We start from the raw sequence: 20,810 nt of genomic DNA, 5'->3' as shown, positions 1-20,810 counted from the left end.
CACTGTATGGGTGTCCTCCACCTCTTGGGTCTTAGAGAGAGAGAGAGAGAGAGAGAGAGAGAGAGAGAGAGAGAGAGAGAGAGATTCTAACCATGCATGGGAATGTTGATATTCAGATGCTCGAGGATTCCTTAGAAGAGAAACTCGAGAAAGAGTTGGCAGCAGAGGCAGAAAAGGCAGAAGCAGAAGTGAAAGAAGGGGAAGGAGAGGAGGTTAAAGTAAGATTCATAGTGGAAGTATAGCGCAACAACAAACAAGAAGTATCTTATTTTTGGCTTGGAACTAACCAACAGTGTGTCTAACTCAATAAGTAATGCGTTGTGTAGAAAAAAACCGGTGAAGCTGGCAAAAGTAAGAAAATGAAGAAAGACAAGTTGACTGGTGCGACAGGCAAGGGCTTGAAAACAGAAACCACAACTGTTACCATTGTTCCAAGGGTCAAATCAGAACTTGTCATGCCCACCTTGTATGTATGTTGACACGCGTGCGTGCGTGCGTGCGTGTGAGAGAGAGAGAGAGAGAGAGAGAGAGAGAGAGAGAGAGAGAAATGAAATGTTATATTAACGTCTTCAAAAGGCCAAAGTGACATATGAGACCAAAGTTACAACCATGTGACATCTGATACATTGTCTGGAAAAGAAAAGAGAGAGAGAGAGAGAGAGAGAGAGAGAGAGAGAGAGAGAAATGAAATGAAATGAAATGTTATATTAACGTCTTCAAAAGGCCATAATGACCTATGAGACCAAAAGTTACATCATGGTGGATCTGATACAATGTCTGGATAAAAAACCCCAGAAAATGAAAAATAAAGATGATACTACTGGCACCTAGAAAATGAAACTGGAACTGGAAGGTACACTATGGAGGTACCTCCATCTCATAATATGTGCCGCATCGGACACTGGCGGATCTCCTCAATATCCTCTGTGGTCAGCACCCTGACTGGGTGTCTCGCATGCCTCGCAAGAATAATCCGAATCTGCCGCTGCAACCTCCGTCTATGCTGGGATGCCCTCCTCCGTAGTCGTGGGCGTCTGGACCACCCAAGCTCAATCGCACGATCAATCAGTGTACCCCTGGTGTGAGCGGTATCCATGTCCTGCTGCTGCTGTGGTCCATCTGAGAGAGAGAGAGAGAGAGAGAAAAGAAAGAAAGATATATTAACGTCTACGAGAGGCCAAAGTCGGCGTATGAGACAAAAAATAATACAACTGTGTTCTTCCGGTCATCGGAAGAAAAGAAACAAAAGAAAAAGTGTGCATGTGTCTGGATACAACTGTGAATCATCATGGATTGGTGGAGCCCATATACAAACAATATAAGGGGGGTGGGGATGTGGATGGAGTGCTAAGGCAAGATGCATCTCTATATGCTGAAGGGGTAGTGCAAGCATGCTATGCAGATCTATGTCTAACTCCATCCAGTGCCATAAGAGGGATATAAGATATCATACATCGCCGATGCTGAGGCTGTGAATGGCATGAACATGTACCCTGAGTCTGAATGAAAGCGAGCTAGCCTCTCCTGTGTCTCCATCTGGTGTCTCATTCGGATAGCTGCTATCTCTCGGTGACGGAGTCGGGGTGCTCTATGTCCAGTCTGTCTAGGTCTCCTTCTGGCTCTCAATTCCTCTGCTTTCTGTGCGGTCACCCCACGTGGTACATCAGCTGGCACTAGCATAGCTCTCTGGAAGAAATCTGTGAGCTGGGACTGTCTCCCACCCCTAGTGGGAGCGGGTGTCTGGAGGAGTCTCTCTCGAGAACTATGAAGCTCTAGTAGTAGTCTGCCAAGCTGTCGCTGGTCCGAGGCCTCCATCAACTGATGTAGTGAAGAGTGCTCCTCAAACAATCCTGCATATCTATCTCGGACCCCTTGGTGGGCTCTACATCTACATACAAAGTGATCCTCAGTCTCCACCTCCTCACGGCACAATCTGCATATCCGCTCAGCTCTAGGAACCCGTGCCGAGCCTCTATCTCTAGCTGATGTGATGAGACTCGTAGCTGTCCAATAGCAACACGAGAGCTGTGTGGCATGTATACATCCATGTACCGCGGTGTATAAACCCATCCCCTGAGATGCTCATAAAGTGGTCTCTCTCTGGTGCTGTCCATGTCTCCTGTATGTAGTGCTGCCATATGTCCTGTCTCATCACTCTGTTCCTCTCATTGAGAGAGAGGTAACCCCGTGGAGCAGACTGATCATACTGAAAAGGTGGCAACCGCTCAATGTCTATACCATGATGTGAGAACCACTGTAGCATCTGTGCATACCAAGATCCAGTGTGTCCAGCCTCGGCCAACTGTCTGGATGCCTCAAAAGCTCGGCGGGATAATCTCTCCATGGGCATCTCCCTCATCCTATATATAAAGGAGATCGTCTAGAACAATGCCTCCACTGCCATAGGTGGTGCAGCAAACTCAGCTCGAACAATGTCGTGCGGGACGGATGGTTTGCTGCATATCATCCTCGAGAGCATCAAGATCTGTGGTCTCTCCGGCTGTACCCATGTGGAGGCTGCAAGCCCTGGTGTCCAAACCGCTGCTGCATACATCAAGGCTGGTGTCACTAATGTATCAAACAGCCACCCCTTCGTGCGGGGTTCCTGAAAATGTGCCTGATGACACTGACGCTCAAGGCCAGCAAGAGCTGCATACCCCCGGGTCACTCTATCTCGGACTACTTGAGCCGTGGAGAAGCGTCCAGCTGAGCTAGTAAATGTGATGCCGAGGTAAACATAAGAGCTCACCACCTCGACCCGCCCTCCTGCTAATGTGAGAGTAGTGTGGCTCCTGGCTGCGGGTGAAGTGTGGAAGATCATAACCTTGGTTTTCCCAAGGTTCACTGTGAGCCCTTGCTGTGTGCAGAAGTCATCAAGAGCCACAAGGTGTCTTTGAAGCCCAACCTGCATGTCGGATACCAAGACGATGTCATCAGCATAAAGCATAACATGGACAGTAATACCTGATAGCTCAACCCCAGAGCCTCCTCCCTGTGATGTAATCGACCACCTCATCAATATAGAGCCCAAAGAGCGTGGGGGAGAGCGGGCACCCCTGCTTCACACCAATGGTGCTAGCAACTGTGTCGGACAAGCCTCCTGGGCATCGGACTCTCCCAAAGACCTGCTCATATAGCCTGTATATGCCCCACATCATGTCTGAAGGTATGCCTAGTGTCTGTAGTCGCCGAAAGAGGCGCTCTCTGGGTACAGTATCAAATGCCTTGTGGAAATCCACAAAGCAACAATAGAGCCGTTGCCTCCGTGCCTTGGCCTGATCAATCAGGCACCTCAATGTAAAAATGTGGTCGATGGTCGAGAAGGCTCGACGGAAGCCTGCCTGGCCTGCTGCTCTCAATCCCCCAACCTCTGCATGAGTGCTCAGCTCTGCCTCCAAAACTGCCCCGTATAGTTTGGCCAATATATGGCCAATCATGATGGTCCTGTAGTTCCCGGGGTCTAGTACATCTCCCGCTTTATGGATCGGCACAATAGTGTGCATCGTCCACTCAGCCGGAAACCCCTCTGACAGAGCTCTGTTGAAGAGATGAGCAAGATATGTTGCTAATGTATCAATAGCATAGATGAGATGCTCTCCCTGTAATCCTGTATGATCTGTCACCCGTCCATGTTGGAGTCGGCTTATGGCCCTCCTAACCATAGGTGGGGTGAAGAAGGTGGAGACTGTGGAGCATGGCTCTGTGGGCTGTGGTATAGGGGGCTGTGCAGGCACATCATAAAGTCTCTCTGCATATGTCTGCCAGGTCTGAGGATCGGCAATAGGTGTGGGAGGACGGGGCTCTCTGAGTCTCCTCCAAGCAGCAGCAGCAGCATCTCTGCTCATGAGCATGTGATATGTGTCCCAGTACTGAGCCTCCTCATAAGCTCGTCGCTTACGGCGGGTGAGAGTATGGATCCTCTTGCTTGCCTGCCTCCGGGTGATCTCCCCACGAGCCCTCTGCACTCGGAGACTGTGGTAAAGGTTTCTGCATTCATCATCATACCATCGGTTCTGGGGCATGCTCCCAGATGTAGGTGGCCGTCCTGTCTGTATGTGGTATGGGAAACTCCTCGCGGTTGCGGAGTGCAGTACATGTGAGAGATGGGAGGTGAGCATGGCCATGGGTGCCGATGGATCTAAGGCAAATAGCTGATCATGAACATGATAGTCGTACACCTCGGCTAGGTCCTGAGTGAAGTGAAAAATAGTGCGTGGTGGCTGTATGATGGGTGGGTGGGTCTCCAATAAGCTCCTGAAAGTGAGGGATAGGTATGTATGATCCGCCCCAATGGGGCATGGTGGTACGGTGAAGTGAGACACCATATCTGCTGCCTCCCGGGATCCCATCACATAATCCACTGTACTACTACCGCCTCCCACTGGAAAGCAAGTCGACCCACCTGAATCTGGCCACTGAGTCATCCCGTTATAAGTAACGAGATGGTGTCGGGCCCCAAGCTCCAGCAAATGTTGCCCATATCCAGTGCTATCAGCTCCTCCATCAGCGGAGATCCGAGTGGTCCCTGTATCCTCTGTAGCTAGCGGCTCTAGTCTCAGGGGATCCTCAAAGTCATAGATCTCGCACTGTCTGCTCTGAGTCCGTGCATTGAAGTCCCCCATCAAGAAGACTTCTCCTAGTGTCGAATAGTGTAAGATCTCCTCAGATAAGACAGAGTATGGAGACTCACTAGCCTCTCCTCCACCCGGCTCCTCGGTGGTGGCAAACCGCGACCCCTTCGGAGGAAAGTAGCGAAGGGCGATATAAATCCATCTGGTCTCCGAGAGGCGTAAGCTAATCCACATGTATCTCGCCTCCGAGTCTCGTGCTACGACTTGAACATGCTCATGTAACCCATGCCTGAAAAGCACTGCAATACCTCTTGAACCTCGGGAGGTGGCCTGTCTCCACCCCTGTCGGTGAGTTGACTCCCACTGATAACGCTCAACCCGTGGTAAGCCCCTCTCCGGGCTCTCATGTGTCTCTGTCATCAAGATGATATCCCGGCCCTCCATCACCTCCTCAAGTCTCCCTGGATGTGTCCATAGGACTCCGTTAAAGTTCCAGATTGCTATGTGTATCTCTTTGTCTTCATGTTGTTTCCTCCGTGTCTCATAGGCCAGATGGCGCTATTCGACCCTCTTCCCATCAATGTAGATGTGACCATCCCTATAATGTGCCTTCTTTCCTTCTTTTTTTTTCCGAGAAAAGATCCTTTCATTAGTTATGTAAAAAACCGCCCGTAGGGCTACAAAAGAGAACTCTCCTGCTCCTAACAGAGAGAAGAGCAGTGAATACATCATGGCAGCCCGGGAGACTCTCCCTAGGTGCTGCAAAATACAAGCATCAGTCTAAAGAACTGAGCGGCTAAATCATACAATAGGAGGGGGGAAGAGCCAAACAGGTGGCCTGTAGTGCCAACGGGGGGATCCCGTGTGTAGGGTGTAGAACGGGCCGCAGCGCCAAGTGGTATGAAAGGCCTGGCGCCGTAAGATCGCCTCATCCGAGTCTCCCCGGATGCGGTCGTACTGTCCTCGCAGGGTGTGGATCAACTCCTGCCAAATCCCCCGAACAGTCTCTGCTGGTGGCTCTAATCTCCCCTCAAAGGCCGTAAAGCACCGGGCCCTCTAGGTGAACCAGATGGTGAGGCTGCTGAGGAGCTCCCATCGTAAATCCCTCTCCTGTGTCCAGCTGGCGGACGAGAAATCCGGTGCCGGAACCAGGCGAGGCTGGCCCCTAATAAATCTGATGGCCTGACTGCCCTGCTCCATCTCATAGCCCATAGCAGGCCCTGATGAAGTCGACCAAGCAGCGGCACCCCACGTAAACATACCCTCTGGAGAGAGGGGGGCCAGAATACGCAGCATCCGCAGCCAAATCTGCTGTGCCTGAGGGCAGTCCCAAAGGCAATGTCTCTGTGTCTCCATAGGGTGGCCGCATCGGACGCAGGCCGCCGGAAGACCGCTGTAAACAAGCCAAGTGCCAACCGCTGAGCCCCTGTGGGCGACCAGCCACTGAAAAGCCGAGATCCTGCGGGCCTGTCGACTAGCCCAGAGCCGAGCCCAGAAATCCTCCAGGAACTCCTGTGATAGTCCCTGCAATCGCCAATGCCCCGCTGCCGCTGGAGAAACCGTCCTCCTCGCCGTCAAAATATGCCGTCCCAGCCGAACAGTATACTGGAAAAAGGTGATCGCTGTGGCCTCAAGGGATGCATAAGGATCATGCCACTTGTACTCCCCGGGGTCCCACTGTAGCCGGGCCAAGGGGCGCGCTGCATATGCCCATATGCGCCAATCCGGGAGCACGTCAGCAGGGTCGGGGTCAATATGCCACTTCCGAGAAGCGGCAGCCACTACCCGAATCCTCTGAAAAGTGCACTCTGCAACCAAAGGCGACTCCACCTCCACTCTCTGGAGTCTGCCCTCATCCTGTATCTCATAATAGAGGCATCTGCCATCCTCAGTGCTAGCTCTGACAGCAATCAGGATCTCCAACTGTGTAAAGGCACCCATCCACCGTGGGGCCACTGGCTCGAGAGGTGTGAACCACTCCTCTGTAAGTGCCTCCTGAATATCATCCCTCATAATCAACCCCCCTCTGAAGTGACTCAGCCTCTCCACCTGGGTCTCCTCTGGTAGACTGCAGAAAGCCTGCCAGTCTCCAAAACTACGAGCTGGGCCTGCCGCTAAAGGTCCCCAGGCTAGACGAGGCCGAGAACCCAGCATATGACCCTGCTCTGTACGAACCGCTGGGCTCCAGATGAGCGGCTGCCTGGCCCGCTCCTCAACACAAGAAGGAGGCCGCTGAGAAAGCCCCGGTCTCAACAGCTCCCAAGCTCTCAGGATACTCAAAGCAAATCTGTCCTCCCATCCTCTACTGAGGCCTGTCCTCCTCATCTCTATGAAGATCCAGCGAATCTCTGGTGCCCAAGTACCCCCTGCAGGAGGCGCCCGGGCCTGCAGTCGCTGCAAGAGGAGCTCTTTCCAAGGCTCAGCGCCTGGAAGCAACCCCCGAACAATAAGCTTCCCCAATAAGGCTCTACTCTGATCGACTGGATCTATAATGCCCAAACCGCCCTGAGCCAGCGGAAGTGTAATAACTGCCCATGCAACCTTTGCCCGAGCTGGCTGACCGTCCCGCCCAGACCACAGAAAGTTCCTGATCAGCCTCTGTACCTGGCTGATGCAAGAGCTCGAGAAAATCCAGCAAGACGTAATGTACCACATAGTCGCTAACAGCACCTGATTTGCCACCACCACCCTCCCAGCCAAGGATAGTCTAGCTGTACTCCAATACAATAGCTTCTTCCGAATGCTCAGAAGAAGCGGGGCAATCTGCTGCTCAGGTGACAAATCAAGGCCAATCTGGCATCCCAAATACCGCACTGCCGTGCCTGGAGGAATCCATCTAAAACCGGGGTCCGGGCTCCATGCCGGAGTGGGAGCACTACTGATCCAAAAGGCCACTGTCTTGCGCCAATTGATCAATGCTCCCGAAGCTGTACTAAAAACCTGGAGCGACTGCTCTGCCCGAATAAGATTGGCCTCTTGGCCATGCAAAAATAAGCCCGTGTCGTCTGCAAACTCAGCATCAAGCAAATCCTCCCCCCGGACTGGGAGCTGAAGTCCTCTCAAACCAACCTCCTCTGCCGTCAAATACATACTCATAGCCTCCGCAAAGAAGAGAAAAAGGAAAGGGGCGAGAGGACACCCCTGACGGACTGATCTGGTCAGCTCAAAACTCGGCCCCCGACCTCCTGCAATCAGCACCTGGCTGCGAGCTGTGGAATACAGAGCTGCCACCCCTCTGATCCATCCTGGCTCAAAGCCCAGGCGTAGCATAGTGCCCTCTAAGAATCCCCAATCAACTCTATCGTATGCCTTCTCAAAATCGAGAAGCATCACGACCAAGTCCTCGCCAAGAAACCTAGCTCGGGCCGTCGCCTCCCAGAAAGTAAAGATGTTGTCAAGGATACTGCGCTCCTTGACAAATCCTGTCTGAGTAGCATGAATCAACTCCCCCAGGAAGGGCTGGATCCTCAAACTCAAGGCCTTTGCTAAGACCTTGTAGACAGTATTGAGGATCGTAATAGGCCTCCAATGCCGAATGTCATCCGATACTCCCTCCCCCTTGGGGATAAGATAGATCAAGCCCTCTGAAAAGCTCTGCGGCATCACCCCAGTGTCCAAAACATGCTGAAAGCCCCTGCGGAGGCCTGGCCCCAAAAGGTCCCAATAGCGCATAAAAAAGGCCGGCGTCAGTCCGTCCTCCCCTGGGCAACTATGTCGCGGCAGGACCCTCAAGGCCTCGGCAAGCTCAATCTCTGACAGAGGCGCACCTAGAACTGTGCGCATATGGTCTGTGACCCTCCTCTGCACATGGGCCCACACAGTCTGTCTGCACACATCTCGATCCTCAGTGGCTGGCTCCGCTGAAAGCAAGTCACTATAAAAAGCAGTGGCAATGGCTCTGATCTCCCCGAGCTCAGTAGCTATCGATCCATCCGGTCTACCAAGCTGGCGAACTCCTGCTCGCGCATGACGGGGTCCAGTGATCTCAAAAAACTCCCCAGTCACTCTATCACCAAGCTGCGTCCACTGAGAGGCCTGACGACGATAGTAAAACTCATGTCTCTGCTCCTCTACCTCTCTAACCTCCTGGCGTGCCTGGCTCAGCTGGGACGCCACCCACTCACATGCAGGCTGCTGCTCCTGAAGGCGCTGTAGCGAAGCAAGGTTGCGTCTCAGCCGTTGCTCCCGCTCGCGAATCTCTCCCAGTCGTGTCAAAGCTGCAGCGTGTAGAAAAGAGCTAAGATCAATGAGTCCCTGGGCACACTGGCCCGCTGCATCCTGGTCAGAGCACTGACTATCATGCCAGATCCTCTCAATGTCCTCAGCGAGACTGGGATCTGTAAGTACCCTCTCTGGGATCCTCAACTGCAAGCTGGGCTCCCGTGTCCCCTCCTCCAATGTCAATATAACTGGCGCATGATCTGAAAATGAGGTGCCAGCAAGAATGCCGACGGAGCCCCCTCGCTCCCCTAACCAATCGCCCACATAAAAGCGATCAATCCGAGATAGATTAGTCCCTCCCTGCCGGCGATCCGACCGAGAGAAACTAAGACTGTCCTGAGACCGGGAGAAAGCCCCATGCTGCCATGCATCAGTGATCCTCAGTGACATACAAAACCGGTCCCAAGCTGCAAGCTCCGTGCCGTGCACTGTAACATGACTGCCTCCCACCCTATCTGCCGGGTCCTCAAGCATGTTGAAGTCTCCCCCAACACACCAATGTGCGGCCTCTGGCAATGCATCAGTAACCTGAGTCCAAAACTCTGCTCTGGCACTAGCATGATTGGGCGCATAGATGTTGAGCACACCCAATAGCTCATCACGCATCCTCAGAATGACATACTGTGCTCTACCAGGCACAATGATCCCTCGATCCACAATGTCCTGCCGCCATACATCTGCAATAACCATGCATACTCCTCCCTGTCCACCCAAAGGACCAAACCCTGCAGACCAAAAAGTGTCCCATCTACCAGGCATCACCGAACCATATCTCCGGATCCTGCTCTCACCCAAGTGGTGCTCCTGCATCATCAAAATGTCAATGCTGCCACCAACCAGGCATCTCTGAAGCTCCTGCCTCAAGCAACCTCGATAGCGTATAAAGTGTGCTCCGCCAAGGCCCTGTACATTCCATGAGATGATCCTCATGGATGCCCTGCTGAGGTGGATGCTGTCTCAGCCGTACGGCGGGCCTTCGCAAGCGGCTTGGATGGAGAGTAGTCCCCATCCGAACGGCTGCGAATCTGCCCACCCGGTGTGCTGCAAGAGTCCCGGATGAGGCGCCAGTGGCTGTGGCCCATGGCGACTGCCTCCTGCTCTGACAGAGAAACCTCGTGTATACTCACATATCCAGGGTCCCGCGCCAAGTCTGCCACTATGCGCACGACCAAATGCCGAATCCCTGAGGTATCCACACTCCCGGGATCCAAGAAAAAATGAGCCAACTCCCAAAGTCGGCCTATCACATCAGTCACCTCCAGATCGCTCATGTGGTGAGAAAACTCAACTGCTTGAGTCTTCAAAGTGCTGAGAGCGAGCTCTAGAGTCCACTCCCGATCACAAGGTCCACATAGAGGGAACGAGAAGGCCACCGCTGAGTCTAGTGCCTCCTCCCCGCGGGCCGGAGGTATCACTACGTGAACTCGAATGGGTGCTGGCTCATGGGGGCCCTCTGCTCCAAAAAGCCGAGTAAAGGTATAATCAAAGGCCTCCGAGCGCTGTCTAATGCCTAGGCGACTCAGCCGACTGCGGATAGATGAAATCCGTGAGGCCCTAATCGGCATAGGTCTCCTCTGTGATGCTCGAGCGAGGTCAGTGCTCAGCGCTCTCCGGACTGCAGGTGAGCGCCAGGGAACTGCCAGGGTCTCCCGGGAAGGTGAGGCGGGCGGAGGGGGAGGAGGGGGAGGCGAGGGAGGTGGAGAGAGAGCCGCTGCCGAAACCGGAGCGGAGGCGGGAGGAGGCGAAGGTGGAGACGAGGCGGTGGGAGGGGACGGGGGTGGGGGGGGTGAAGAAGGAGGAGCTGGCATCTCCTGGTCCTCAGTCGCTGCAGGGGTCTCCTCCTGAAGGGGAGCAAAGCTGTTCCTCACGGGAACCCAGTGAGGCTGAGACTGTGGCTGCTGCTGCAGCGGTCTCTGTGCGTGCTGCTGTGGCTGTCTCCCTCGGCGGCGCCCCTGTCCAGGCTGCCACTCCGAGGTCTCTGAGGCCTGAGCAGGTGTCCCTGAGGCAGCCTGCCGAGCCGAATCTGTGGGCGGGCCATCAGTAGCCTGCTGCTGTGGTGAGGGTCGAGGTCTCCTGCGAGGGCAGGCCTTGGCCAGATGACCGACCTGCCTGCAAATGAAGCACTGGTTCGGGAGCCCCGAGAACTCCACTCTCTGATCTATCCACCCCCCCCCTATCCTAGGTAGCTGAATGACCTTAGGAAGGGAGGAGATGTCAGACACCAACACTTTGATCGAAGGTAGCCCCGCTGCTCTGGCCACCACTGAAGTTGCTGAGGGGCCCGTCTCAAGAACCGAGCCCACCAATGCTCCGAGCCTGGGGAGGAGCGGAAGATACTCCCGGCGGAGACCAGGGAAACAAACTGTAATATGGAAGAGGCGCTCTCCCTGCTCCGCCGCTGCTGGGTCAAAACCATGCTGCCAAGGTCTGAAGAAAGCCCGAGCACCCCTGATGTCCAGAGGACTCATGGCAAGGACCTTGGCAACGCTCTGGGCGGCCTCGAACTCGATCTGATAATGGCCCCGGCCCAGGAGCTGTACATCCAGGATCTTGCCCACATCTGCAAGAAAGCGGGCGTGAAGAAGATCCCTGATCTCCCCTCTGCTGGGGCGAGTGCCGACTATACGGCAGATGGTGGAATGAGCCTGGAGGCGTTCCACCTCTGCGGTGAGGCTCGCTTCCTCTTCCGGCGAAAGAGAAAGCCTGATGGGGATGACCTCGGGGGCGGGCGAGGGGGCTGCGGATGAGTCCCTCTGAGACGAGGCGGGAGGAGTCTCCATCAGAGTTTGAAGCTCAGGCGAAGGCGAGGCGAAAGCGGAAAACCTGCAAGAAACGGGTTGCTGCACACAAAGAGGCGGAAGACCGGAGGAAAAGGGAAAAAACACAAAACCCCTTGGGGGTGGAAAACAGCGCGAAGGAGGGGGGGGGGGGGGGGGAGTGGGCGAAAAGACGAAGGAAAAAACCAGGGGGGGGGGGCGGGGCGCTGCTGAAGAAAGGCGAAGAGGCTAGGCGGGCGGGGGCCAGCAGGCGGAGAGGCTAGGCGGGGGGGGGCGAGCAGGCGAGTAGGGGCGCAACGCGAAAAGAAAAAAAGGGGGGCGGGCAGCAACGCGCAAGGAAGGGGGGGGGCGGGGCGCTGCTGAAGATAGGTGAAGAGGCTAGGCGGGGGGGATGCGAGCAGGCGGAGAGGCTAGACGGGGGGGGGCGGGGGGCGAGCAGGCGAGGAGGGGGGGGGCGCAGCAGCGAAGAGGGGGGGGGGCGCAATGGCGAGGGGGGGGGGGGGGGGGGCGCAGAAGCGAAGTGCCTTCTTTCCTTCTTTGCGTGCCGCCTTGATCTTCGGCATGCATAATCTTCTGTGCTCTAGTTGCATCCATGTGAGGTCATCATCGAAGTAGATGGGGTCCCCTGGCAAGCTCCTCAAGATAGCCCGTCTTCTCATAAAGCTCATCCTACTCTCCCCTCATCCGGGAACTGTAGCACTAAGGCCTTGCCTTTGGTGGAGTCCTTTGAGGTTGTCCTCCATACTCTAGTGAATGGGAGCGGCTCATCCTCCTTTAGTCCTACCTTGGTACATAGGTTCCGCCCGTCAATCTCGGGCGTGGAGGTAGTGCTCTCTGGTATCCCTGTGACTCGGATGTTGAGGCGCCGGATCCGTCGCATCTTCTCCTCATCAAGAGTAGACTGCATCATGTGTACATCTTCTTGTACCTCCTTCTTGATGTTCTTCTTCATCACTTGTACATCTTCTTGCACCTCCTTTTTGATGTTCTTCTTCATCACTTCTACCCATCCTTCGCGGGCCGCCTCCATTTTCCCCTCGATTGTGTGGGTGAGCTCTTTGTCCACCTCAAGAGTCCCTCCTTCCTCCCGTGGACATTAACGTCTACGGAAGACCCCAAGGTTCATGAAACCAAAAGTAATACAATGGTACCATGGATAAACCGAGCCATGGAAAACTGAAAGAAAAAAGTAAAATGAAAACTTTGATAGTACATGTGATCAAAGAAAGAAAGTTGTATAAACGTCTTCAAAAGGCCAAAATGACCTATGAGACCAAAAGGTTACATCATATCGATGAGGTACATCATTATGGGTACAAAATAGTAATAAAGAAAGATAACAAAAATCTAGAACTATAAAATCTGATCTAGGTACATGAGGAGAGAGCTCTCATATCACCCTAATACATCCCTCATGGGCCGTTGTGACATGGTGCTCAAGGTGGTAAAATTGAGCTGGCGCAAGAAGGTCCTGCAGAGAGAAAGAAAGAAAGAAAGAAAGAAAGATATATTAAGCGTCTACTAAAGACCCAATGGGCCTATGATACCAAAGTGATACAATAATGTTCATGGCATATCTCATCATGGAATGGAAAATAAAACATAATGAAAACATAAATATAGCTATCTTATTGGGGTGACACAAAACTGTCCGTGGGAACTCATCATGGAATACTACGAACGTAGAAACATGAGAGCAACATCAACTCCGAGTAAATGGTATACCACTCTCCAAAATATCAAGCATGGGGCTAATGAGTATGGCCAAGAGGTCTCCCTCAGCTATGTCATGTGGAAAGGTAGCTCGATGGCGGTGGAGCATGTCCTAGATCTGGAGCTGATGAGGTGATCGTGGCCGACGGGGCGGGGGGGGGGTCGAGGGCGTCGGGCACGCTCGGTCCGAGGTGACTCCTCTCGGGCAAGGTAGGTCCAGTGCAGCTCGTGGAGGGTCCGCAAGATCCACTATGTCGGTGTCCACCTCCTTCAAAAGACTTGGGTCTCTGAGACCAAAAGTGATATTATAGTGTCCATGTAATCTCAAATCCATGTACTATAGTGAACAAAGACGAGAGCTATGAGCTGAGAATGCCAAATCCGAGCCCATATGTAACAAAGTGGGACCATCATCGTACAACCTATGGAGCTAACTCCCCGGTAGGGGGAGGGGGTTGTCAAGGATATCGAGCATGGGGTAAGCTTTTAGAAGGCTCTATAGATCTGCCGGGCGTGGGAAGGTGGCTTTGTGCCTCTCCAAGATCACCTCAAGCTGGGGCTGATGTCTGTTGCTGGCGAGGTCCAGGGAGTTTGGGGCGTTGGGCTTGTTGTAGTGCCATGGCCCAGTCTAGAGTCACACTAGAGTGGGGTCGAGCACTCAAGAATGTGTGGCTTGATGAGGCTGTGAGTATGTCATCCATAGCTGGTGGGGCATCCCCTTGTGGTCGGAAGAACTAAGAGATGGTCGCCTCGGGCCAGGGTGGGTGTCTCCTATGGGGACTCGACTCCCTAATCAGTGAGTCTTTGTGGCGGTGAAGCTCTCGTAGGAAGAGGCCCATGCACCGTTGATCTGGGTAATCCGTGATCCTAGATAAGAGTCCAAACCCCCCTCTCAAGAGACAGTGGAACCCCTCTCGAATTGTCACATGCACTCTGCACTGTAGTGCATGGTGACAAACTGGTTCATCATTAGAAGTGCAACATTCGTACAGTATAAGTTCCATTCATGATGATATTTGTTGTACGCCGTGACCCCATAGTATATCCTCAGTCCATGATAAGTCAGGCACGAGCTACGTAGGTCATTCTCAGCCATAGTCAGTCAGTCAGTCAGTCAATCTAAGTCCCTTAACCCACTTAAAGAGACGCATTCATGCATATACAGTCACTAGAAACCTTAGGGTTTGCATCAGAAAGTATCCTGCATATTGTATATCATTCATGCATAACATCTAGACCATTGCAGGAACCTCAGATAGCATCAGGATTTATCTAGGATTTTTCTGGTAATTTTCCCAGCATTTTTAGCATTTTATACATCATTGAGACATTTTATTTGGACATGTGCAGTCGGCCAGCTCTGTAGCCAGTCGACTCGCACATCTTGTCCATATAAATAGAGGCTTGGCATAATCATTTAGTCATTCATCATATTCAGGAAGAGAGCCATCAAGCGCTTACCATCCTCAGTCCCAGGAGCATAGGCGATTGCAGTTTCAGCCATCTCTCTTCAGCGTTTGTCTCCTACAGCCCTAGGCACCTCAAACGCATGAGCATTCAGCCATCTGCATCAGTAAAACGCAACAGTTCAGTATTCAGCCTTCAGTCCATCTTGCTTTTTCTGCATCCATACAGTTTTCAGCATTCATTCATTCATCGTTTTGCTCCAGCCACTTGGTGAAGGTAAAACACAGCATTCTCATTCATTTACAGCATTCATATACAGTCTAGAACAGTCCCAAACAGCCCCTCTCTCAGCCCTAGCTTTGCATCCCTCCCTCATACCACTGGGGAGAGTGCATAGGCTCGAGATTGGACATCTTTGGTACTTCTACAGCAGTGCACAGTTCAGCCCAACACTTGGTCTTCAGAGGTCTTGCGTTTGGCTTATCGTTAGTCACACCGTCAGTCTCTTTAAAGATAATAAAGCAAATACGATATCGGTAACGGTGTAGGGGGCCCTTGAGTGGGTAATTCGGGATCCCATACGGTGTACAGTTCTCATCTCTCTCTCATATCTCTCTAAAGTTTGAAGTATTAAAGTGGATTGCTAAACTCATGAAATTCAGGATACAGAAGACGGTGTGAGCATTTGTGTGACAGGATCCTTCAATATGAACACTTTCGCTGCATATTACACTGGTGTCAGATTCAGCTTGTACACACACACACCGTATCCTAGCGTGAGGGCATCCTTGGATGGTCAGATTGCTTTCTGGCACGACCACCGATTTCAGCATCATGTCTACAGAGGAGAGTACTCATCAGCCGGAAGACGTCTCCCCCCGCAGGAGACAGAGGACACCTGGCTTTCGGACACCACGCCTATACCAGAGAGAGATGACAGAGATTAGAGCTCAGTTTCACAGAGAGGGTGCGGAGCGACTGGCTCGCTTCAGAGCACACCTAGGCATGTTCTTCAGGGAGCTGTGGACACCCCCTTCACTGATGTATACCATTTTATACCCCCAGTATGGTACAGGATGGAGCTAACTAGGTTGCATATCATGATTGTATACTCCATGCATATAGCTTTGCATTCTCCTAGTAATAGAGCTCCATCCCCTGCACACCCAGATTCAGCTTTTTTATTCAGTACTTTTTCATTTTGTTGGGATGACAGAGGATACCCCATACAGGTACTCCGATTTGTCTCATAGGCCGAGTTCGGTCTTTTGGAAGACGTTAATAAAATCTTTCTTTCTTTCTTTTCTTTCTTTCCGTCTACCGCAGACACCATAGCTCTTCTTAGAGCTCAGAACCAGCTGCTCGTGAAGCGTCTCCAACTCTTGGAGGCAGCAGCAGCACGTCCTCCTCCGCCTCCAGCAACATCCGACTACATTTCTCTCTTCTTTCAGATGGAACAACAAAGGAGAGAGGACGAGGCCCAAAGGAGAGAAGAAAAAGTAGAAGCAGAAGCTAGAAAGCAACAAGAAAAAACAGAAAGACGGGACTATGAGGAAGCCCAACGTAGGATCGACGAAGACCGGCGTTAGGTTGAACTCGCCGCTCGGGAGCACCAACGAGAGCTCGATCGAGAACGTATGTTACTCGAGTACCAAAGGGAAAAGGAGGCCATTCATCTTAGATACCAGCAGCTCTCTTCAGCATCCCCAGTCTCAGGTGCCACTAGCCAGCAATCCGCAGCATCAACTACCGTCATTCGAAGTCAACCTAATTTTAGTAAGTATGATGGTAAGCGTGATCATTTAGCAGTAAATCAATTTATTCATCAATTTACTGCTCTTTTTCCATTAGCTAGGATCACAGATCCTCAGGATAGAGTCCACGTAGCGGCTCCCCATCTCATTGGTGAGGCAGTCACTTGGTGGCAGCATTGGTCTAATCTGTATACAGATCAAACCACAGGTGTCACAGCTTTCAGCGAGGATACCTTTGTCCATGACCTGAAGACTTGATTTCTCCCGCCCCAGTACATGACCGGTCTGGCAGATGAGTTCTATGGACTCAGACAGAACGGCTTCCCAGTGCTTCAGTTTTCCGGCAAGGTTATCACTTTAGCACAACAGTTAGGGTTATTAGCACGGGCCATGATGGAGCAATTCATTCGTGGATTGGATCCTAACATTCGGTTCACTGTTCATAACTTTGAACCCTGTACATATAACCGGGCTTTGACTCTCGCTCAGAATGAAGAAATGAAGATGAACGGTGGCAAGCCCAAGCAGTCATCTCAGTCCAGTACCAAACCCCAGCAGTAGCAATCCACTGCACAGTCAGGGAAAGGTAACACATCTTCTAAAGATGCTAAGAAGGACGGCAGTAATAGCTCCAGTTCAGGGGGTCAGAAAGACAAAGAATCTAAGCCTAAGAAGACCCCCGATGAAAAGGCTAAAGCAGGCATTATTGGAGTTTATCTTCCACTAGAGGAGCAAAAGAAGTATCAGTCAGAAAATAGATGTTTTTTCTGTCACATCATAGGGCATGGTATGAAGGATTGCCACAAATGGCAAGCGGAACAAGCCGCTAAAGCCCCTTCTGCCACAGTTGCCACAGCCTCCCCAGCTCCTCCAGCCCCGCCTACTACCACCAATGCGGTTCAACTTTTACCTTCTATGCATCCTATGCCATTAGTGGTATTTGATGCTAAGCAGGAGGGTGAAAGCGATGCTGCATAGAAGAGCCTCATCTGAGCTTATAGCTGTGCCAAGGGCCGACAGTTTGTAGTCCTTTTCGATATGGGTAGTTTTGAAGACGCCATCTCTCCCTAGTTGGCTAATAGATTGAACTGCACATTAGCCCTATATCATCTGGATGTGGACGGGTTTACACCTGGTCTTCGCACCCACATTTCCCAGAAGGCACAACAATTTGCCTTTGACATTCAAAAGGCCTCATTCCAACGAGATTTCATCGTCTCGCCTTTGTTGGGGTGTGCCACCAATGCGGTTCAACTTTTACCTTCTATGCATCCTATGCCATTAGTGGTATTTGATGCTAAGCAGGAGGGTGAAAGCGATGCTGCATAGAAGAGCCTCATCTGAGCTTATAGCTGTGCCAAGGGCCGACAGTTTGTAGTCCTTTTCGATATGGGTAGTTTTGAAGACGCCATCTCTCCCTAGTTGGCTAATAGATTGAACTGCACATTAGCCCTATATCATCTGGATGTGGACGGGTTTACACCTGGTCTTCGCACCCACATTTCCCAGAAGGCACAACAATTTGCCTTTGACATTCAAAAGGCCTCATTCCAACGAGATTTCATCGTCTCGCCTTTGTTGGGGTGTGACATGATCTTAGGAATTCAGTGGTTCCGTTAGTATGAGCCTATTGTCGATTGGGGGCACGACACTTTTACTATCTGTAAAGGTTTTCTTAAGCCTATCATGATTCGTGGGGATAGAAGCGTTCTTGGCATCCCATTGATTTCGCATCTCTAGGCCAGACGAGCTATCTGCAAGGGAGAAGAAGGAGCCCTACTTTATGTTCGTGCTCAAACAGCCTCTACCTCATTGGTAGCATCCATTTCATCTTCGATCCCTCAGTTAGCAAACCTCGTGTCCAAACATCAGGACATTATGTTCAGGGACGATCTCCCGCCCAGTCTCCCACCCTCTCGCCCTGAGGACTATCACATTGATTTGGTCCCTAGATCAGATCCTCCTAGTAGGTTTCCCTATAGTCTTTCCATGACTTTAGAGGGCGAGTTAGAAAAGCAGTTATCTGAGCTTCTCCGAGCCGGATTCATTCGGCCTTCTTCCTCCCCATTTGTTGCACCTATTCTATTTGTCCAAAAGAAGGACAAGTCTGCACGCCTTTGTGTAGATTACAAGGCATTAAACAAACTCACTATCAAGAATAAGTTTCCTATGCCAAGGATAGAGTACATTTTGGAGCGTTTAGACGGTGCTAAGTTTTTCACTAAGATCGACCTCAAGAGTGGTTACCATTAGGTCCGCATTTTGGAAGCTGACATTCCAAAAATAGTTTTTCGGACAGAGCGTGGTCACTACGAGTTCGTAGTCATGCCTTTTGGGCTTACAAATGCACCCGCAACCTTCAATAAGATGATGTCTAGGATTTTCGCAGTCCACATTGGGAAGTGTGTTTTCATATTCCTTGATGACATACTAGTCTTCTCAGCCACTGCGGAGCAACATGAGAAAGATGTGGAGAAAGTCTTGCAACTTTTGCGAGATAATTAGCTCTACATAAACGCCAAAAAGTCTGTCTTTGGTGTTAAGGAAGTTCAGTATTTGGGTTACATCATCGGTTCCGATGGGATTAGATTGGATCCATCAAAGGTTCAGGAGATCTTAGATTGGGACATTCCTAAGACCGCCCAAGAAATCCGCTCATTCGTAGGTCTTTGTCAGGCCTATAGTACCCATGTCCATCAGTTTTCCAACCTTGGAGCACCTCGTACCGACTTGCTCAAGGGGGTGAAGACTCGCAAGCAGAAAGTCTCAGTTACAGGCAAGGCGCTTGATGCATTCCGTGCACTCCAGAAAGCTGCCTCAAAAGCACCTGTATTAAAGTTAGCATCATGGGACGAACCTTTCGAGGTCATCACCGATGCCAGCAATGTAGCCATAGGTGCAGTCCTCCAGCAGGACAACAGACCCGTGGCATATTACAGCAGAAAGTTGGATGTCGCCGAAAAGAATTATTCGGTATATGACAAGGAGCTTTTGGGTGTGATCACAGCACTGAAACATTGGAAGCCTTTTCTTCATGGACAGGTTTTCACAGTGAAAACAGACCAGCAAGCACGTGGCTTCAAACTATGCCCAATGCCCAATAGAGTGATCGACAGGCCAGGTGGAGTCAACTCTTCCAACAGTTTGGAGGAATGATTGAATATATCCTTGGTAAGCATAACCCAGTAGCATATGCTCTTAGTGGAAAAGCCAGCATCCAGGCAGTCCAAGAATCTTCCATTCTCGAAATCACGGGGAAGGACTTAGATAGTAAGAAAGACCCATATGTCGACTCCCCTGCGTTTGGTACTCAGTACAGTTTGGTCCTCCATTCTGAGCCAGGCCATTATTCCATCCAGAACGGTTGGTTGTTCTTCAAGAACCGCCTCTGTGTCATTTGAGAAAAGCGTTCCGCTCTTCTCCACGATGCCCATGACTTCTTAGTTGGAGGACATAGGGGTATCAACAATACCCTCGAGAAATTAGAACGGTCCTTTTACTGGCCAAAGATGAGGCGTGATGTCTATGCACATGTACAAGCTTGTAAGATTTGTCAAAAAGTCAAGGTTCCCCATACAAAGAAGGCAGGTTTACTTCAACCTTTGCCTATCCCCGACGGACCTTTCATCGACATATCTATGGACTTTGTAGGGCCGCTACCAGCATCCACCGGATCTCGTAACACTTAGTGTTTTACCATTGTGGATCGCTTTAGTAAATTTTGCATGCTCATCCCATGCAAGCAGGCCACAGCCGAGGACGTAGCCCGTCTGTTTCTCAAGCATTGGTATCTAGTTTGTGGTTTGCCTAGCACCATAACATCAGATAGAGATTCCAAGTTTTCCTCGCACTTCTGGAGGGCATTATTTGAAAACTTCGGAACTAAGTTGCAGTTGTCTACTGCATTCCATCTGCAGACAAATGGCCAAACAGAAATTTATAACCAGTTGGCCTTTGATGTTCTCAAGTCATACTGTCATGACCAGCAGTCCAAATGGGAACATTATCTTCCATTGGTCCACGCTATCTTGAATGACACTCATTCTTCCAGTGTCGGACGGACTTCATATGAAACAGCCTTTGGTCGTCGTTTCTTTTCTCTTTTGACGAGATTGGTGTCTCCATCTCTAGAGGCTAATAAAACCACGGAAGCATTTTCCGAAATCATTGAGTCAGTCAAGGACCGCTTGACCAAAGCACAGGAAGCATATAGCAGACAGGCGAATAAGTCTAGACGAGATGTCCACTTCAAGGAAGGGGATTGGGTCTATCTGCGAATCATGAAACAGAGATTGAAACAAGTGGGCAAACGTTGTCCCAAGCTTTCATTCCATAGTTTTGGCCCTTTCCCAATAGTTAAGAAGTTA

At 51.3% G+C, this 20,810-nt stretch overlaps 1 protein-coding gene across 2 annotated transcripts in view; it reads left to right on the top strand.

Annotated features, from left to right (window-relative positions):
* Positions 1 to 20,810, top strand: part of TAF5 (TBP-associated factor 5) — a 139,340-nt gene that overhangs the window by 81,038 nt on the left and 37,492 nt on the right. For both annotated transcript variants that reach the window (XM_086813915.1, XM_086813913.1), the window contains 2 exons: positions 117 to 218; positions 327 to 466. In XM_086813915.1, the coding sequence (XP_086670041.1) occupies positions 117 to 218; positions 327 to 466 (242 nt within the window). The remainder of the gene's footprint in view (positions 1 to 116; positions 219 to 326; positions 467 to 20,810) is intronic.

This window comes from Cibotium barometz, chromosome 19, assembly GCF_041138505.1.
Source record: "Cibotium barometz isolate CiBa-2024 chromosome 19, ASM4113850v1, whole genome shotgun sequence".
In the NCBI taxonomy this organism is placed as follows: Eukaryota; Viridiplantae; Streptophyta; class Polypodiopsida; order Cyatheales; family Cibotiaceae; genus Cibotium; species Cibotium barometz.
This window is presented reverse-complemented; position numbering and strand designations above follow the sequence as displayed.